This window comes from Myzus persicae, unplaced genomic scaffold (assembly GCF_001856785.1).
Source record: "Myzus persicae strain clone G006 unplaced genomic scaffold, MPER_G0061.0, whole genome shotgun sequence".
In the NCBI taxonomy this organism is placed as follows: domain Eukaryota; kingdom Metazoa; phylum Arthropoda; class Insecta; order Hemiptera; family Aphididae; genus Myzus; species Myzus persicae.
Window position 1 is genome coordinate 43,464 of NW_019104280.1, and position 18,261 is coordinate 61,724.

An 18,261-nucleotide genomic window follows, 5' to 3' on the forward strand; every position below is an offset into this window, starting at 1 on the left:
GGTCAATTAGTTTATAAAATTTCGCATCGTAATCGTAATAATAATAAATAATAAATATGTAATAAATTAATTAGAATAATATATTTTATATAAAATGTTTTTTGTAAAGTCAGTAAGACTTAAATTTCTGTATTTATTCATTTTTCCGAATAGCAGACATCTTTAAAAAGAGAACAATTTTTAAGGCCCAATGTGTGTCCCACTATTTAGAGGTTTTACTGTATTGAATAATAATAAATTACCTAAAACTTCCTATATTACCAAAGAGCTTTAGCCAATTAAAGTCATCTCGTTAAAATCATCTGTGATTTGCTTTCAGAGATACATTTTAGGGCTTCTGGGGATACTTCCCTGATATTTGCTCCTTTCTATGTTTCATTTCACTGCACTATGGTCTATGCCAGGGGTCACTAATTTATATTTTTGAAAGGCCACATTACGAATTTAGAAGTTTTTTGTAGACCATCAAAATTTCTGACGTTAGAAAACACCAATGAACAAAAGTAATAAATTACAACATTAGAAAGTATAATATTATCAGTTTTCACTTATTTTTATCTTGTCTGCAGACATATAACTATTAAATAAGAACATATATTAATAAACATAATATATTTATAATATTTTACAAATTACAAAATCATTTTTTTTACATAATAGGATTATTAAACATTTGAAACCCTAAATACAAATTATTACTTCAAGTAAAAGAATTAGTTGATTAATTGAAAATAGTAACACATTTATTCAAACAGATTATATAAGTATCACATGTTCAATATGTCATAATAGTTTTATTATTTAGATGCCTGTATAGAATTATGTATCTGTTTTTGTAGAAACTATTTTGACACCCTCAATTTTGATTACTTGTTTTTATTTTGTACTAAAACTATGAAAATCATCATTATATCTGTAGTTTCCTTGAGTTGGAGAATTATATTGAAATGAATGATTCATAGGGTACTGGACATTTCTACAATATTCATCATAAAATACATGGGTTTCTGATTGTTTAACATTGCCACATAACCATAATTCAGAAAAGTGAATAACCGAGCGAAATATTAATACTATCCATGATATATGTTGGAATTTATCGCTAGGGTAATCAATAGGGCCACTTTCAATAGCCAAATAATTATAGTTTTTGATTTTATTTATCTCTTTGAATCCATTTTCTAGAGAACCATAATATGTACTTTGAGTGGTAAAAATACAAAATATAATTTCATTCTTAACATCGAATCTTTTTATGTCTCCAGGGTCCAACTTTTTATCTTTAACGTATCTTAATAAACTACAAACAAATCAAAAACAATTAATTAATTAATAAGATGTTTAATAATATTGTATTTTAAATTGTAAAATCCTGAAATTTCATTGTCCCCAAGACTTGAAAAAATACTCAACTTGAAAAAAATATAATAAATGGATAAGTTAACCAAAATAATTATTCTCAAAATAAATAAAACCAATTAATGAAGGTATGATGCTAATTCTTTTAAAAAAATAACCTACAAATTACAATCTGTAAAGAAATATAAAATTGTTACAGTAAAGCCCATACACACTGCAGTAGTAGCTGTAATATACAGCCAAAAACAATATCACTACTGTGGCAAAACAGCCATGATATCATCATCATAAAATGTAGTTTTTTTTTATTTTAAACATAAGACATTCCTAGCCTAAGGCTATCTATATCTAGTGATGTTTTAAGACATTTGAGCTTATTCAATTGTTTAAACCTTAATGACAACAATGTAGGGTGTCTTAAATAAATATCAAATATATTATATAAGTGTATGTTACAAGTAATATGCCATACTATGCTCTGTCAAAAAACAGAATAATCAGTCGGCCGACCGATTATGTCGGTGCTGTGCATCTCCTACCAACTTCCTGGTGTTAGCATGAACACAGGGGTTTCGACACAGCAAACGCATCATTCAAAATGCGCAAAAAGTGATTGTTCTCTTTTAAACAGTGTATACATATACTATACATGTTAAGTTTGTGTCAGCCAAAAACGGATTGATACCTTTAGTTTTTTAGGGATATATTATTCTTATTGGAAAAAAATATATTATCCAACATGAAACATTTTTTATCACTTTACCAACAGTACTTAATATTATCATTTTTTAATGAGATATTAAAATGGCTGCTTAAGAGGATGTCGCACCCTCGTGTGTTGTCTGTCTTACACACGTATGACACAGTTTTAATTTTGTGCTGTTAGTTTTGATATTAGAGTGAATTGACTTATTATACAATTTATAGGTAAGATTATTATCTAGGGCTCTTAGTATGCTTTTATTGATATTATTATTTTTAAGTAAGTTATTACCTTTTAGAAACTGTACATTTGAAAATGATCATAACTTACATACAAATAATAATATCAATAAAAGCCTAAGTGAGACTCTGCATAATAACCTTTTCTTTAAATTTTATAAAAGGTAAATTCACTCTAATGTCAAAACTAACACCACTCGGCACTCTATTGAAACTGGTTAACAATAATTTACTATGTTGTATGTGTGTAAGACTGAGACAATACACGTGAGTGCAACGTTCTCTTGTACCTATAATATATTCAATCATTTCTTATTTTCTAAATTTTAAAATTCAATGGACTTATGGAATGAGTTAAATATAAATATAAATACTTTTCTTTGAGTGGGTATTTAGCGTCAACTGCATCTATTATAGGGTCTGTCCAATTCTTTTTGTATATTTGTTCTAAATCGATAAATAAAATAATAATTGTTTCTTGTTGCATCTGCCATAAATGTTTTGGTGTAATGTAAACTTTTAATTTCTGCGTTTTTTTTGAATCTAATAACTGACAATTTTTTATAATAATAAAAGTACCAAGATATTCAGTAATTAACAGTTATTATTTGTAACACTCACTTTTGAAGGTACACATACTGTTATGTGAATACCAGATCCATAAAAAATTTTATTGATAAGCAATTTTGTTTCAGACCAATCAAGTTTATCCAATCCACAACCAATTTTTGGTATTCCTAATTTTGTTAAATTGTTTTCTTTCATTTTGTTTAAAAGAGAATGGAGCGCTTTTTCCATTGTCACCATTGTAGGTTTACCATTGCTACTTTTTTTTGTTACCAAATAAAATGCATATTGATCATGGCGCTTAACTGTACCAACATCTCCTACTTTTAATTTCTGATCAACTAGTTTACCCACACCACCAAAGCTGCGTCTAGAAAGTAAAATAAATTATTTACAAATGAGTATAAATGAAAATAAGATATTTTTACTTGAAATCAACAGCTATGCCTGCTCCCATTCGTAAGTCTTCAGCAACACAATGGGCAAGAGAATAATCTTTTGATAATTTGAAAATGTCTTCATCTATTTCCTCAAAAATACTTAAATAATAATGAAATATTTTTAAATACATTTTAAATAGTATATAATCCAACAAAATGTTAAACAAAAATTTGTCTTCAAAATTTTAATCCATAAACATAGAGGCATAAAGTATAAACAAAAATATTTTTTAAGAAACAAGTTAGTAATAGGTGCAACTTACAATAAACATTATAATTCTCAATTTGCTTAAGACAGCGATAACATGTAGTAAATTGAAATAAATACTTAAGTAAAAAAAGAAGTGATAGATTTTAATAATTGATAACATACCTTTTCTCTATGTCAGAAAATCTGCTCTGCTTTTCACCATTGTTATTTTTGTTTTTATCCCTCCATCTGTTTTAGATAATATAAAATATTAATGATTACGTAAATACATTTTAGTATCCAAAACAATGATTTAAAACTATCAACATAAAAATAATAAAATAATGATGCAAATATCAGACAATAATTTTAATTAGGTTCATAGGCATAAATAGCAGTCAGCTTGGGGGAGGAGGGGGCAAAACACCCAAAGATTTTACACAATATTGAAATATATAAAAAAATATCAGCTTCATCTTTTCCTACCCCCCCCCCCCCCCCTTCCAGAATCTTAAACACTATTTGCATTTATTAAATAATTGGTTTTCGGTAATTGTAAATAAAAATTATGAGTAGATCTGATATTATGTTAGTATACTGTCTCAAAAGAGAATAATCAGCCGAACGAATGACTTACGTCAGTGCTGTGCATCTCTCACCAACTTCCTGGTGTTAGCATAATCACAGGGTTCTCGACACAGCAAATGCATCATTCATGATGCGCAAAAAGTGATTGTTCTCTTTAGAGACAGAGTATAGTTTGGCATTGAGGGACATGACAATTTAAATAATTTAGTAATTATGAACTGACTTTGTAACCATTGATCAATTTATATAAGAATTTTAGATCACTTATATTTCTCCTGACAGCAAGGTTAGGTATTAATATACGTAATTGTGTCTAACAATGGTGAATGAGGTTGACGTATAATATCACATTTGTATCAGATAACCATAAGTTCCAATTATTCTGAATTAATGAGGTTCTATTGTAATGCATAAGTAAGAGAAGATAAAACAATATTAATAATTGACAACATACCTTTCTTCTCCATCTTTAGTTACTGATATACGTGTGTCCTTTTGTGAATCACTGTTTGTTCTATTGTGTGCTGTTTTTTTTTTTAAATAGTCTTCATTAGAATCTTTGTAAGGCAATTTTCTTTGGTTTTGAATCTTTTTATGATATTTTTGTTCTTCGCTCAAACTTTGGGGACTAGTTTTTTTGTTGTTTTCGTTTTTATCCTTCCGTCTATTTAAAATAATATAAAATATTAATCATTTTATGACTTTTATGAATTCTGCTAGCATAAATATTTGTAACTGCCAAAAAAAATTATTTAAAACTATTATGATTATTTATGTAAGATTTAATCTACTGAAATTTGAAATATAAAAACAATAAATTACATGATTATTGTTTTAAATTTTTTTTTTTAATGACGGTATGTACACACTTTAAATATATAGGTACTGAAATAGAATAATGTGAATACTTATGATTTACAACATACACTTCTGAGTCATCAATTTTTGATAAATTGAATGTATATTCTTTATCCGAATTAATGTTGTTTCGATCGTCTACTTTTTTCTGATTAAATGTATCAGTTGATGAATCAAAATCACCAAATCTACTTTGCTCTTGACTATTTTTATTTTTGTTTTTATTTCTCCTTCTATTTAAAATAATATATAATATTAATGATTTTTATTAATATTGTGATTTATGAATGCTGATTACATAAATACATTTTAGTGTCCAAAACAAGAATTTAAGCTACAGAGTGCAACCGAATTAACTGACTAATGCAATAACTTTTGTTATAATCAATTCTCTAATTTTTTTTTAATATAAATTTTAAACACTTGTACTATATTTATGGTGTACATTTTTTCATTTTTATTTCATGAAACTGAAAATTAAAATTATAAAATTTGCTTTAACATTTTTCGGAAAAATTCTAAATAGTCAATAAGTAAATCTGACTATAAGAACAATTTTGATGATAACAACATTCATATAAATCAAATTATTTTTTAGAATTTTTTAAAATATTAATATTTTTTCAGAGTCAATTAATTTAAAAAGTAATAACACTAATAACTAATAGGTAATTATTTCAAAATATTATTTATGAGAATTTGACAATATGTGTATATTTCTTAAATTATTTACTACCCATGTCATTTTCATAATTATTGTTGTCATCCATTTAAGATTTAACAAGAATCAAATTTTTTCGTATCTTTCTGTACGCCTTGTTTGTAATTATCTAAGTAAAATGCAATTTTATGGGAATATTTGTTAAATAAAAATAAAAAAGTAATGTAAGTAAGAGAAAATGAATATTAATAATTCAAATTGACAACATACCTTCCTCCTTTTTTAGTTAATGGTTCATGTGAATCAATGTTGTTTTCCTGTATGGAATTTGTGTCATACAATTTGCTTTGCTTTTGAATATTTGTATGATTGTTTTGTTCTTCACTCAAACTTTGGTGGCTTGTTTTGTTTTTGTGTTTTGTTTTAACATGCCATCTAGTTAAAAAATATTATATAATTTTAATAATTTTATGACTTTTGTGAATACTGATTGCATAAACATATTTAAGTATCCAATAATACAATTGTTGTGATCTTCCAAGTGAGATGTTATTTTATGAAATTTGTAATTTAAAAATAATAAAATAATGGTTCAACTACCATACAATAATAATAATAACTTTTTTTTAAGACAATGACATGTAAAAAATCTAAATATATATAAATATACATTTTTAATTAACTACTTAAGTAAAAGAATGTGAGTAATGAATAATAATAAATGACAACACATTTAACACATAACTCTTCTAAATCATCAATTATTGAAAAACATGTCTCTTCTTCAAGCAAATTAATGTTAGTTCCATCAAGTTATTTACAAAAGTGAAAAAATAGGTAAACACCCCTACATCACCAACGCACAAGTAGGTGTCAAGTGTACCTCATAATTAAGTAAGTCTATGTAAATTATGTGCTAAACTGCTAAATATGAATTCATTGATAAATCATTGCATACTGAAAACAATTCTGGGTGAAGATTCCTCAGCATGTGTTACTAAATATATTTTATGATATATTTATGTATCTATTACAGTAATTTATTTTATTTTAAGTTAAACTGTAGGTTGAATTAATTATTTTTGAGTAAAATGCATTTATTATATTATTGATATTTAATTATTATAATAATATGTGTTTATTTTATATATTTTTGAATTAACTTATAAGTCGATATTGACTTACAGAAGAATGGTATGAATATATTTGTGGTATGAATACTAAATAGAAAATAGTGTGAAATTAATCTAGATGTTTTTAAAATGTCATAATAAAATAAAATAAATTATAAGTTTCAAGTTTCCACAGATAACATTTTTGAATTACAAAAATACAACTAAAATCATTATTCTTTGTTTAAATATCTATTTTTTTTAACTTCAAATTTCTAAAAAAAATTTGTGCCTATATTTTTGACTATAAATGTTTTAATACATATGTTTTCTTCTTATGAGGAACTTAGTACAATTTATATACTTAGTACATATTTATTTTAATCTTCAAGTTTTTACCAAAAATTTATTTTTATCAAAATATGTAGAAAAAAATGGAAAATTTAAAATGTCTTTAAATAATTAAAAATAATCAAAATACTTTGAAAATTATACCATTACAGAAGGATGTTAATGTAAACATTTAATGGTTATCGTTTCATGTAGTTATTCGTTCTTAAATTACACCAAAAAATGTTACACATACAAATTGCAGTATTCTCTATTTTTTTTTTTTTTTTTGTTTTTCTCAATCATTTAGGAAAATACTGTTCTACTAATTTTCTCAATTTTGACTCCCCAAAAGTACCAGATCCACTATAACAGAAATTCTAAAATTGAATCGCAAAGGATTTTTTTTACTAAAAATATCATGTCCACAAAAAAAAATATCCACATTGCAAAATCAATAAATTGATTTTTCCACTACTCGGAATACATAATAACAAATAATGACTAATCTACTAAAAAATAATAATAATTATTTATTTTTTTGGTTTTTTCAGGTAATGACATGTACTTATTTATAAATAATAAGTAAACAAAAACGAGTAATTAATTAAAATAACTAAGAACTTACTCTTTCTTTTCATCATCATCCGATGGTTTACATTTCAAATCCTCATGACAATCAATTTTGTGTGCTTCATTCTGTTTCAATTCATATTTGTCAGAATCTTTTTTACAAATTATGTTGTTTGAACCCTTCTGATCTTCACAAAAAGATTGATTGCTTCCTTGACTTATGTTATCTTCATTGTCACTGTGTCTAGTTAAAATATAAATTATTTTAATATTAATGATAATAATCGTATTTTGACAACAATTGCATAAAGAAATTTCAGAATCAAGGATGTATTTTAAAAATACTAAATTTAACAAGACTGTTTATATTAAACTTCAGTATTTTTATAACCAACCTTTAAGGTATTATATAGTATAGAATATTATTTACATGAATATTCTATTTAAAATCAAATCGATTTAAATCATAGTTTAATAAGAAAAGTTGCTTGGAAAAAGGGAATGATTAACAAATTTACACAGACTTTTTTTCAGATTATTTTGAATAGCTTTGAAGATCATTAATTTATTTATTTATTTTATTGTAACAATTTAAATCTTAAATGTAATGTACCGAATAACTAATATTAATAAGTAATAAATAATATTTTACAAAACAAAAACTATTTTGATTGTTTTTTCTATAATTTTAGGTCACTGCTTATATAATATGATGTAGGATTTGTTTGATTTTAAGTAGGGCAAAAATGTCCATGATCTTAAACACCAAAACAAAGCAAACTTATGTACAAATATCAAAGTATGCATTAAAAATAATTAAAATATAGGTACATAATAAAATGCATTAAATAAATTGTATTATTCATTTAAAATGGTATTTGGACATTTGGACATCAACTCCTGGACTAAGACAATTCCCCCCAGAATCAATATATATTTTTTACACACATAACATTAGATTGAAAAGTTGATTCTTTGGTTTTACCCAAAATATATTATGATCATCTATCGACTATCATCATTCACATTATGGATTTATTACCCAATTTAATGGCTAATGATTGATGAATCAAATGTATTATTATTGAATTATAATTAAATAATGCACACGTTAGTTTAACAATTTGTATACTTACTTAATGAAAAATCTCGTAAACTGTACCTACATTTACTTATTTGTAATTTGTATATTGTTAAATATTTTTACTTTTAATTTTTAGTCCAGAGGGTGGGGAGGGGGGTGTCTTAGATTCAATACTACACATTTTTAATAGAAAGTCAACTTGCATGTATTATTCCTTTAATACAGCCTCCTATATAAAAAATGTGTATTTGTAAATTTTAATAATTTATTTTTTTTAATTTAGATATGGTCAAATCAATACCTTTCAGCATAAACTATTTTATTAATCCTAAAAACATGTGTTCTAATCATACAAAAGATATCTAAAGATGCAATGAGAAGGGTAATGCAATTTTGATTGTACAATTAATTTAGGTTGAGTGGTTTCTGTAGAAAAATATCTTGTCTACTGACATTTTATGAGACAATAGTTATAAATTGATAAACATCTTAGATATCATTGACCCATAACAAATTTATCAAGAATAATGCTCAAGCTTATATTCTAGGAACATAAAATCAATTAAACATTACAAATATTAAATAGCAGTTACTAAATATGATAGTTGTATAAAAATTATTCTAAAATAATATATTAACAAGTTTTTAAAATATACTTCTCTTTTTTGCCTGATTTCTTATCTTTAACTTTGTTCTGTTTTACATCCTTCTTTTTGTTATTTGTTGATTCTTCTTTGGACCTAAATAAATTTATTACAAATTTAAATATTAATATAGACATTATTTTTATAAGTATGGTTTAATCCAACCTTAACTCTAAAATATTCCTCCAATATTAATTTTTAAAAAATACTAAGGAGTTAAATTAGAAGATAATGTGTATATAATTATATTGTTATTAATCTAATATATTTCACAGTGACATGTTTATAGTGAGAGGATGGAGGTAACAAAGGAGTCCTAAACAATGAGGTAATAAAAAATTATTATTGTTATTCTCAGCTTTGAGTTGGGAAAATTATATAGTTCCCTGCATAAAACTTAAAGTTTACTAGTTCAAAATTTAAATATTTTGTTTTTACATTTTGGTTAAATATAAGATTTTCAAGGATTTGAGGCTTATCGATACCTTCTAATTTCTTATTTGACATATATTTTTAATTTTACAACTAACAAATCACTTTAAAATAATGCCAATTCAGTATACTACAAACAGTATTATTGTAGCAATGATTATTATTTATATTCAAACAGAACATCATTTTGTGAAATTATCTAATAATTAAATATATAAGGCGTAAATAAAGTATTATAAAAGGTATGAAATATTATTGTTGTACAAAACCAGTTACCTTTTAGATCTTTTCTTTCGGTCCATTTTGATTAGAAATTAGCTTTTCTAAATTAAAAAAAAAAATACATTTAGGTATTAGTTCAATGAAGTATTAATATTTAACATTCACTAACATAGAAAATGGTTAATACCCAGTACTACTTGGTCTATTATAGAATTAATGATGGTAGGGCAATGTGTTACAATTTACAACTAAAATATAGCGATTTTAATAAAAAAGTTTATTAGTATCTTAAAATTAATATAGTATATTTATTTATTTACTGTATATAGAATATGAAAAGGTAGACAGATGAATATCTGTGATAACATACTACACATAGTTTAACTTTAGTGTTTAGGTTTGGTAACTATACGTCTATACTTAATAGTATTGATATTATAATAAATACATAATTATTGTCAAATTCATGGTTATAGAAATAACTAGTTTAATTATTGGAAAAGTATTTAATCATCCACAGAAAAAAATGCAAATGTTTTAAGGTACCCGGTAATAACATATGAAATGAACATTGTTCAACAGAATTACTAGCATTAAATTAAATCAATATTTTAAACAAATTAAATAAGCTGGACTCCTCTTCAAAAACATTTGAAACAACTTCTGGCGTTCCCCAAGGCGGCCACCTAAGCCCATTACTATTTTCACTTTTTGTTGACTCTATCTCCATACGGCTTAACCAAGTAAAATTTTTGTTGTATGCGGATGATATAAAGATATTTCATAAAATTAGATCCCCTTCAGATTCCACCCTACTTCAGAGTGAATTAGACATTTTTAAAGAATGGGTCTCTCATTTAGGTTTAACCCTAAACCTTTTTTAGTGTAACGTTATTTCCTTCTCCAGATTTTTAACTCCAATTTTAACCACATACTTTCTTAACGGCACAGAACTTGAACGAGTTTCCTCCATTAAGGACCTTGGTATAATTTACTCGCCTAATCTATGTTTTAGCACTCAAATAAATTTGATGGTTAATAAAGCACTAAAGTCCTTAGTTCATCATACATAATACTAAATTATTTAAGTCGGTTGGATGCCTTTGTACTTTATACAATGCCCTTGCCGCTCTCTTCTTGAGTTTGGATCTGTGGTCTGGCAACCGTATTTGGTTAAAGACCAGCTACGACTTGAACGCGTCCAAAATAAATTTCTTAACTTTATTGCCTTCAAAATGAACATTTATCACGAAAATCATGATTATTCCAACATAAGGCAAATTTTGAACATCCCAACTCTTACCACTCGTCTCGCAAAAGCAGACTTAGACTTTCTAAACTTAATTCTAAATGGTTCTTTGGACGTTCCTGATCTCCTTGCAGCCATACCATTCAGAGTTCCTTCTCATTCTTCCAGAAACCAATCACAATATTATGTCCCAACCCACAAGACCTCTTATGGGCACAACCACACTCTACACCACATACTCAGAGCTGCAAACAATCAATAATCCTTAGGCCACTAATTATACTTCTACCTTTATAATTATACTATTTATCTATATTATAACATGCATACTCTGAAATATTTATACTTTTATCTAAATTATTTATGTATCTAATTAATTATTTATGTATTCTACCTTACTGTACTTATACCATATTTGTAATACTATGTAAAATTGTCGTTTCATCATTTAATAAACAATAATAATAATAAGTACCTACACTAGTAATTTAATCAAAATGTATTTGTCAAGAATGCCTATAAGGCTATAACATAAGTATGTTTAATTTAAAATAATGTAAAATATTATAGGTAATAACCTATAAACCAGTATACTTACTAAACAAAAGTAGAATCCAAGAAAACTATTATATTTATGTATATAAAATTAATTAACAACTACACAAAAAATAATAACCATATAACATTTAATTTGTTAACTTGAATAATTTAAAATATTTTGTTATGCAACTACCTACTCATATTTATTAAGTACATTATTCATTATGATCGAAAAGTTTGAAATAAATAGTAGTTGTATAAATTACTATGGAAATCTATAATGTAATATCGTCCTTAAATGTCAATAAGCAATCAAGTAACATCCATATAATATAATTTATCAATCACCATTAATCAAACAAATGCTATTCGTTCGTTCAACAATAATATGTAATCAGTAATGAGCTAGGTACTATAACACCACTTAAACCTCTAAACCTCTTTAACACTGCATTACTGACTACTGTAATAGTATTGCTGATGATTAAGAATATTTACATTGTTTAATCTTTTTTATCTACATAATGTGACCATACATTTAAGAATTCAGGAATATTATGACGCGACGATTCAGATAATACGACATTAGTACATCACGATTTACAACATAATATTTATCTTTACCAAATACAAATTCCATGCCATTATTTTCATTAGGCACAAAATACAATTTGCCAAATCGCCGTTTTAAAACACGTGTTTATGTGTCATTGTGTCGTGTACTAATGTGTATACCATGTGAAACCATAAAATTGTGTTGATTGTTACTTGTTATGGATTTACACGCATTGGACTCTTCAATGTTGACACTAGACTGCCGTCATTTCTTGACTTCTAATCAGGGACTTCAGAGTTCGGACTACTGTTGTTTCATCTAAGAGTTAATACTTAAGAGCCATTAGTCAAATCTCAAATTACAAACACAGTGTCTCTGGAGTCTGGACTCAGATATTCTGAAGTAATTTGAAGTCTAAAGAAAAATGGCAGTTACGGTTAAGGTTAACGTGATAAATGATAAAACAAAACCATAGACAACCGAATAGTTATGTATATATTTGTCATACATGTCAATACATGTAATCTGTCGCCTGTGCCATTTCCATAGGCTTATATATTTTTATATATTTTGTATAATATTGTGGTCTATCGTCTATGGATAACACAAATTTAATTTTATCATAGAAAACAGTTGAATTCATTTATAAGACTAGTGACTACCGTACCTATCTTTGCCCAATGGTAGAATTTGAATTGGGCGCACGGCCATTATCTGGGATCAGCTGGCAGCTGGCAGCTGCTATTTTTTATTCCGCTTAAGGCCACGGCTAAGGCGATTGTTCACTTATCATTTTTTGGATAAAAAAAATCTCATCACTGAATCATTAAAATAATAGATCGGTGCATCGCTTCTGCCTTCAGAAAATAATTGTTCCAAACCAAAATTGTTTAAACTAAATTAATATCCAAAACGTAGACACCTACGTATGTTTTTTCCGATACATATTTATTTCCAGAAACATTTGTTCCAACGACCAATTGTTCTCCAATCTATTTATGTCACTAGCCAATACTTATGTTTTTAACCCACCTGTTGTAGAGACTATAACCCAGGGGTATATTATGATGGCACTGTATGAATTGGCCGAATCGATTGTTCTATACTAGAGCTGGATAGTGGTACACCATTCACAGACCTTTTGCTTTTGTCTTTACAGTCTTGATACAATTTGGAGAAATAATTAATGCTTAATATTAGGTATTTATTAAAGTGATTTTAGATCCGCTATAAACGGTGTTTTCTGAACTAAAATCAGCGTCTCAGCGTCTTTCCTCAATTATTAAGGAAAATTCGAGCACTGGGTACGTATTGATAGGTACACAATTGTAGTATCTATCAATTCAGAGAGAACTAACCAATTTTGAAAGGTTACAATGGTTAGCGATCACCTATAATTTATCTATGATTTATCACAGTATTTTTTTAGATATGGGGGTCCAACATAAGACGCCATGTGGTAGGTACTGCAAGGTAGCAGGATACTCCATCCAGAATTTACGTTAATACTTAAGCATAAATGATTAAACATTGCATTACGCCAATTGGCATTCGCCATTAGGTACCTATAATGTCGCTTTGATTTGTATCTGATGGTAAAATTTAAAAAACTGATGATGGGGATGATGGGAACTCCTTGATGTATGATTTCATATAGTATATTTTAAACACTTCAGCATGACTAAAAAGGCAGGCCAATATATTATGAGTTTTTTTCAAAAAAAATTATTTCTTGCAAAATTTAGAAAACTTTCTCGAAAAATTGGAATCTTTAATTTTCCTTGCACACAAAAGCCTATGATGCATAATAATGTATAATCTGCAATACCTCAAATGCCAAATTATTTTCTGTGTTCATGCCCTTGGTTTGCCGTCTGAACTCAGAAACCAATTTTTCCCTACCCAATCCCACAAATATTTTTAACGTACCAATTTGTTCCACTCAAGTTTTGTTTGAAATTATATTTATTCCAATGCCCTTATTGATTCCATAAAAACATCATCCAATATTAATTATTATTACTTGTTTCGAATAATATTTCTTCCAGTAACCACTTTTTCCATAAGACGTTCGTTCCAATGATCTTTTGTTCCAAACTTTTTTGGAACTATATACTATTGGAACAAATATTTTGTTATAATATATTGTTCTGTGATAATAATACAGTTATCACAGTAAAATAAAATTAAAACAACATGCAACAAAATATATTTTTTTAATTTAAATGTAAAACTTACTCGATTTAAATGATTTGATATTAACAACAATAAATTAACTCTTAAGAGTTGAATCTTCTCGTTAAGAGAATGTTACCGGGTATTGGTGTTTTTGGAACAGGTAACTTTAATTTACATAAAATTGTATCCCGTACATTTCGAATTAAAAAAATGATGTTATGAAATTTTGAATTGTTAAAATATTAATATTATTTCTTTCTTTTCTTTTAGATTTTATTTTATGTTTTCAAACCAAATTTTTTATTTTATAATATGTTGAATAATAATTTTTATAAAATATATGCAAAAGAAAATTCATACAATTGGTCAGACTTTAGTTATACAAATACACAAACTATCACTATTTAATAAATCAACATATGACAAAAATTTTGCCTGTAATTAATTGATTAAATATGTCAACAGGTAAAGTTATTGAAATAATTGTACCCTTTTTGCGTGATAAGGGTTTCAAAGTAGAAGCACTATGGGGACGCACTATGAATGAAGCTGAAGAAGCTGCTAAGCGTCTTCAAATACCTTTTTGGACTAACAAAATTGATAATGTGCTCCTAAGAAAAGATGTAGATCTCATTTTCATTGTATGCTCTCCAAATCTTCATGCACAAATAGCCGTCAAAGCATTGGGTATCGGGAAACATGTTCTGTGTGATAAGCCAGCTGGTCTATGCCAGAGTGAAGCTATTAAAATGGTACATGCTGCGCAATATTATCCTTCGCTTATATCAGTTGTCAACCATAGTTTGAGGTTCTTACCAGCATTTGTGCAAATGAAAAAACAGATAAATGAAAACAAAATTGGAAATGTGTTTTTATGTGATGTCAAAGTACAAATGGGTCGTTTGTATGGGGATACTTATAACTGGTTATGTGATAAAACAATGGGCGGTGGGGTCTTAACATTAGTTGGAAGTCATGTTATAGACTTGGTTACATATTTAACTGATCAAAAAGCTGTCCGCGTTCATGGTATTGTTAAAACATTCAATAAAGATTTTAAGTGTTTGACCGGTGTAAGGCAAGTGACAAGTCCAGACTTTTGTACTTTTCAAATGGAAATGGCAGACAGGTCTTTAGTTACAGTCACATTAAATAATCATCTTGCTGGAACTTATATACAAGAAGTGCTTATGTGTGGCACTGAGGGTAATTTAATTGTCAAAGGTGGAGATTTATATAAGGACAAAGACGAAGTATTGTATTTGGATGTGGAAGACTTACAAAAGTCAGATGCTATAAATGTGGTGTCTGCTGATATCATGCCTAGACCTTGTATGAAAGGTTTACTAAAAATGATCAGTGCTTTACGAGAGGCATTTTTGCCAGTTGAAGATAAAAGAGGTTGGGTCAAAGAACCGGTTTCATCTGCAGCCACTTTTGAAGACAGCTTATACGTCCAAGCAGTGATTGATGCAATAAGATCTTCTAGTGGGAACAAAGAATGGGTTAAAGTTGAAGTAATCACAGAAGAACCAGATCCTAATCCTTTATTGAGTGCAGCTGTAAGAAAGAGCGGCATGTCCATGTAATTTATAAAAATATATACATTTTATTTAATTTCTTTATTGGCATTTTTACTTAAATAACAGATTTTTATTGTATACATTTTATAACAAAAATATAACTTATCTTTTTGACAAGATCTCATTTTTATTATAACATTTTGTAAGTGATACATTTTAAATTGTACAAATAAAAAAATAGAAGTAATTATTAATCCATTTAATATAATATAATTAAATGTGTTTACTTTACTGCAGGAGTAGGACTTGATTGAATTTCAGATATATAACTGAAACAAAAAGTGAAATTAAATATTAAAACTTCATTTAACCATTGTAATATTAAATGGATACTGGGATCATAGTTATTCAAATTATTCATTTTTTATTGTTAAGATTTTGTACTTTTTAGGCATTTAAAATGTAGATATAAAACCAATAATGCTATGCACATAAACGTCATAAACTAATAAATTGTAATAGTTATAAAACAATAGTCAGTCAGCCAACTAATTCACGTCAATGCTGCACATCTCCTATGAACATCCCAGTGTTGGTGTGATCACATTGTTATTGCAGAGCAAAAAATGATAGTTCTCTTTTGACTTTTGAGATTAAGTAAAAAACATTTTTTTTCCCAATAACTACAAGAACTACGGAAAATTCAAAAATCCTCATCCTTATGTATAATCTTTAAATTTAATAATGTGGTTCTTACAATTATAAAGATTTCTTAGTCCTAAAAAATGTTATAATGTGTTCATCAGGTTATGACTACTAAAAATGTATTTTAGTAGTATGTAATAACTAAAAGCAAATAATTTAATACTTGTAGATGGTATTTTCATTAAACTTTTCTTAATACACTAAGAAGTTTATATTTTTAAATTGTTTATCAAAAAAAAAAAGGGATAGATAAACGTTTTGATTTTATAAAAATATAGAAAAAAATATTATTAAGTATTGCATTAAATGTAAAATATCATACCTAGTCATTTCTTTAATTTGTTTATCGATTTCTTCTTCAATTTCTTCTAATTCTTTCTCACAAGTCATCAATTCATTATACTTCTTATCTAATGTAGTAATTGTTTGTTCTAATTCATCCACATTGTCAACGAGCTTTTGAGCTGCTTCTTGAGTATCATTTTTAATCACTTCGGTCCCAATAGATTCTAATAAAACCTTAGCATCATCTAAGAAAATAATTTCACATAATGAACTATTAATTTTCATTATCAACTGTATATTTGGACTTAGATACTCTAGTATAAAGATCATAAATTAAAAACTCACCTGTTAACAATGGAGCTTCAGTTTCATCTATAGTTTTTAAATCTTCTTCGATTTCTTCTTCTACTGGTACTATAGGACACTGTGGTATGGGAGGTTTTTTAATACTCATTTTTTATATGAAGTTTAAATTTCCTTTCTATTCAATTTTGACAAAATAAAAATTAACCTACAGAGGTTTGCTACGAGTTATATACGTTCTATGCGAATGTCATTAATGTAAACTGACATCTGGGATTATCGTAATTCGTAATGAAATATAATTATTTGATTGCATACAATTATTATCAATCACAAGTCTTGAATGACGTGAGTACAACTTTAGTCAACAACTACTACGGAGTAAGGAAATTTAATTATGACTATAGTGATAAATAAATAATAATAAATATTTATGTACATTGAATACCCATTTACCCAAATATTTTATAATTTTACTAGATTAATGATAGTGTTATCTATAACCGAGGATTTTACAAAATTTTCAAAACCAAAATGGATTTTGATATCAACCATGATTAAAAATAAACTGGTTACATAAGGGCCTTGTAAAGACCTCTACAGTGCCTTAGTTACATAACTGAACTGATACGTAAAATAATACGAATTTGTGGCCCCTTCCGTTATGTTCACTTTAGGTATATCTTTAATCGTGGTAGGCACTTCAAAAATTGAAACTGAAATCAGAATTATTTGCCTCAATGACTCATTCACAGTTCAAAATTTACAGTTTAATTTTTAACATAAAATAAAGTATAATATATTATAATCTAATATAATAGGTAATAAATAATAGTACATTAATAATTATAAGTCAATTTGACCAGACGTTCCGATTTTCGTAAAACTATTTTTGACAAATCGTTAATTTAAAGATCCTA

General features: G+C 26.9%; 3 protein-coding genes across 7 annotated transcripts; 1 reads left to right on the forward strand and 2 right to left on the reverse strand.

The window, feature by feature from the left end:
- Positions 1-721: 721 nt before the first annotated feature.
- On the reverse strand, positions 722-12,975 carry LOC111040854. 5 transcript variants are annotated; one of them, XM_022324916.1, is made up of 12 exons: positions 12,575-12,975; positions 10,057-10,103; positions 9,361-9,444; positions 7,676-7,864; positions 5,876-6,040; positions 5,013-5,177; positions 4,541-4,750; positions 3,682-3,747; positions 3,297-3,407; positions 2,923-3,238; positions 2,676-2,851; positions 722-1,300 (listed from the first exon to the last, which is right to left on the reverse strand). In XM_022324916.1, exons 2-12 carry the CDS (start codon positions 10,080-10,082, stop codon positions 877-879), a joined length of 1,932 nt encoding a protein of 643 aa, XP_022180608.1. In that variant the 5' UTR covers positions 10,083-10,103; positions 12,575-12,975; the 3' UTR covers positions 722-876. The 5 variants fall into 5 exon arrangements, with proteins under 5 accessions (XP_022180608.1, XP_022180606.1, XP_022180609.1 ...); XM_022324914.1 differs by having other exon boundaries at positions 12,560-12,975; XM_022324917.1 differs by lacking the exon at positions 12,575-12,975 and adding an exon at positions 12,416-12,526.
- A 1,541-nt stretch (positions 12,976-14,516) lies between these two features.
- Positions 14,517-16,203, forward strand: LOC111040858 (glucose-fructose oxidoreductase domain-containing protein 1). The gene is made up of 2 exons (XM_022324922.1): positions 14,517-14,685; positions 14,991-16,203. The coding sequence occupies exons 1-2, from the start codon at positions 14,655-14,657 to the stop codon at positions 16,112-16,114; spliced, it is 1,155 nt and encodes a 384-aa protein (XP_022180614.1). The 5' UTR covers positions 14,517-14,654; the 3' UTR covers positions 16,115-16,203.
- On the reverse strand, positions 16,115-17,795 carry LOC111040859. Its single transcript, XM_022324923.1, has 3 exons — positions 17,384-17,795; positions 17,076-17,283; positions 16,115-16,377 (listed from the first exon to the last, which is right to left on the reverse strand). Exons 1-3 carry the CDS (start codon positions 17,490-17,492, stop codon positions 16,332-16,334), a joined length of 363 nt encoding a protein of 120 aa, XP_022180615.1. The 5' UTR covers positions 17,493-17,795; the 3' UTR covers positions 16,115-16,331.
- Positions 17,796-18,261: the final 466 nt, after the last annotated feature.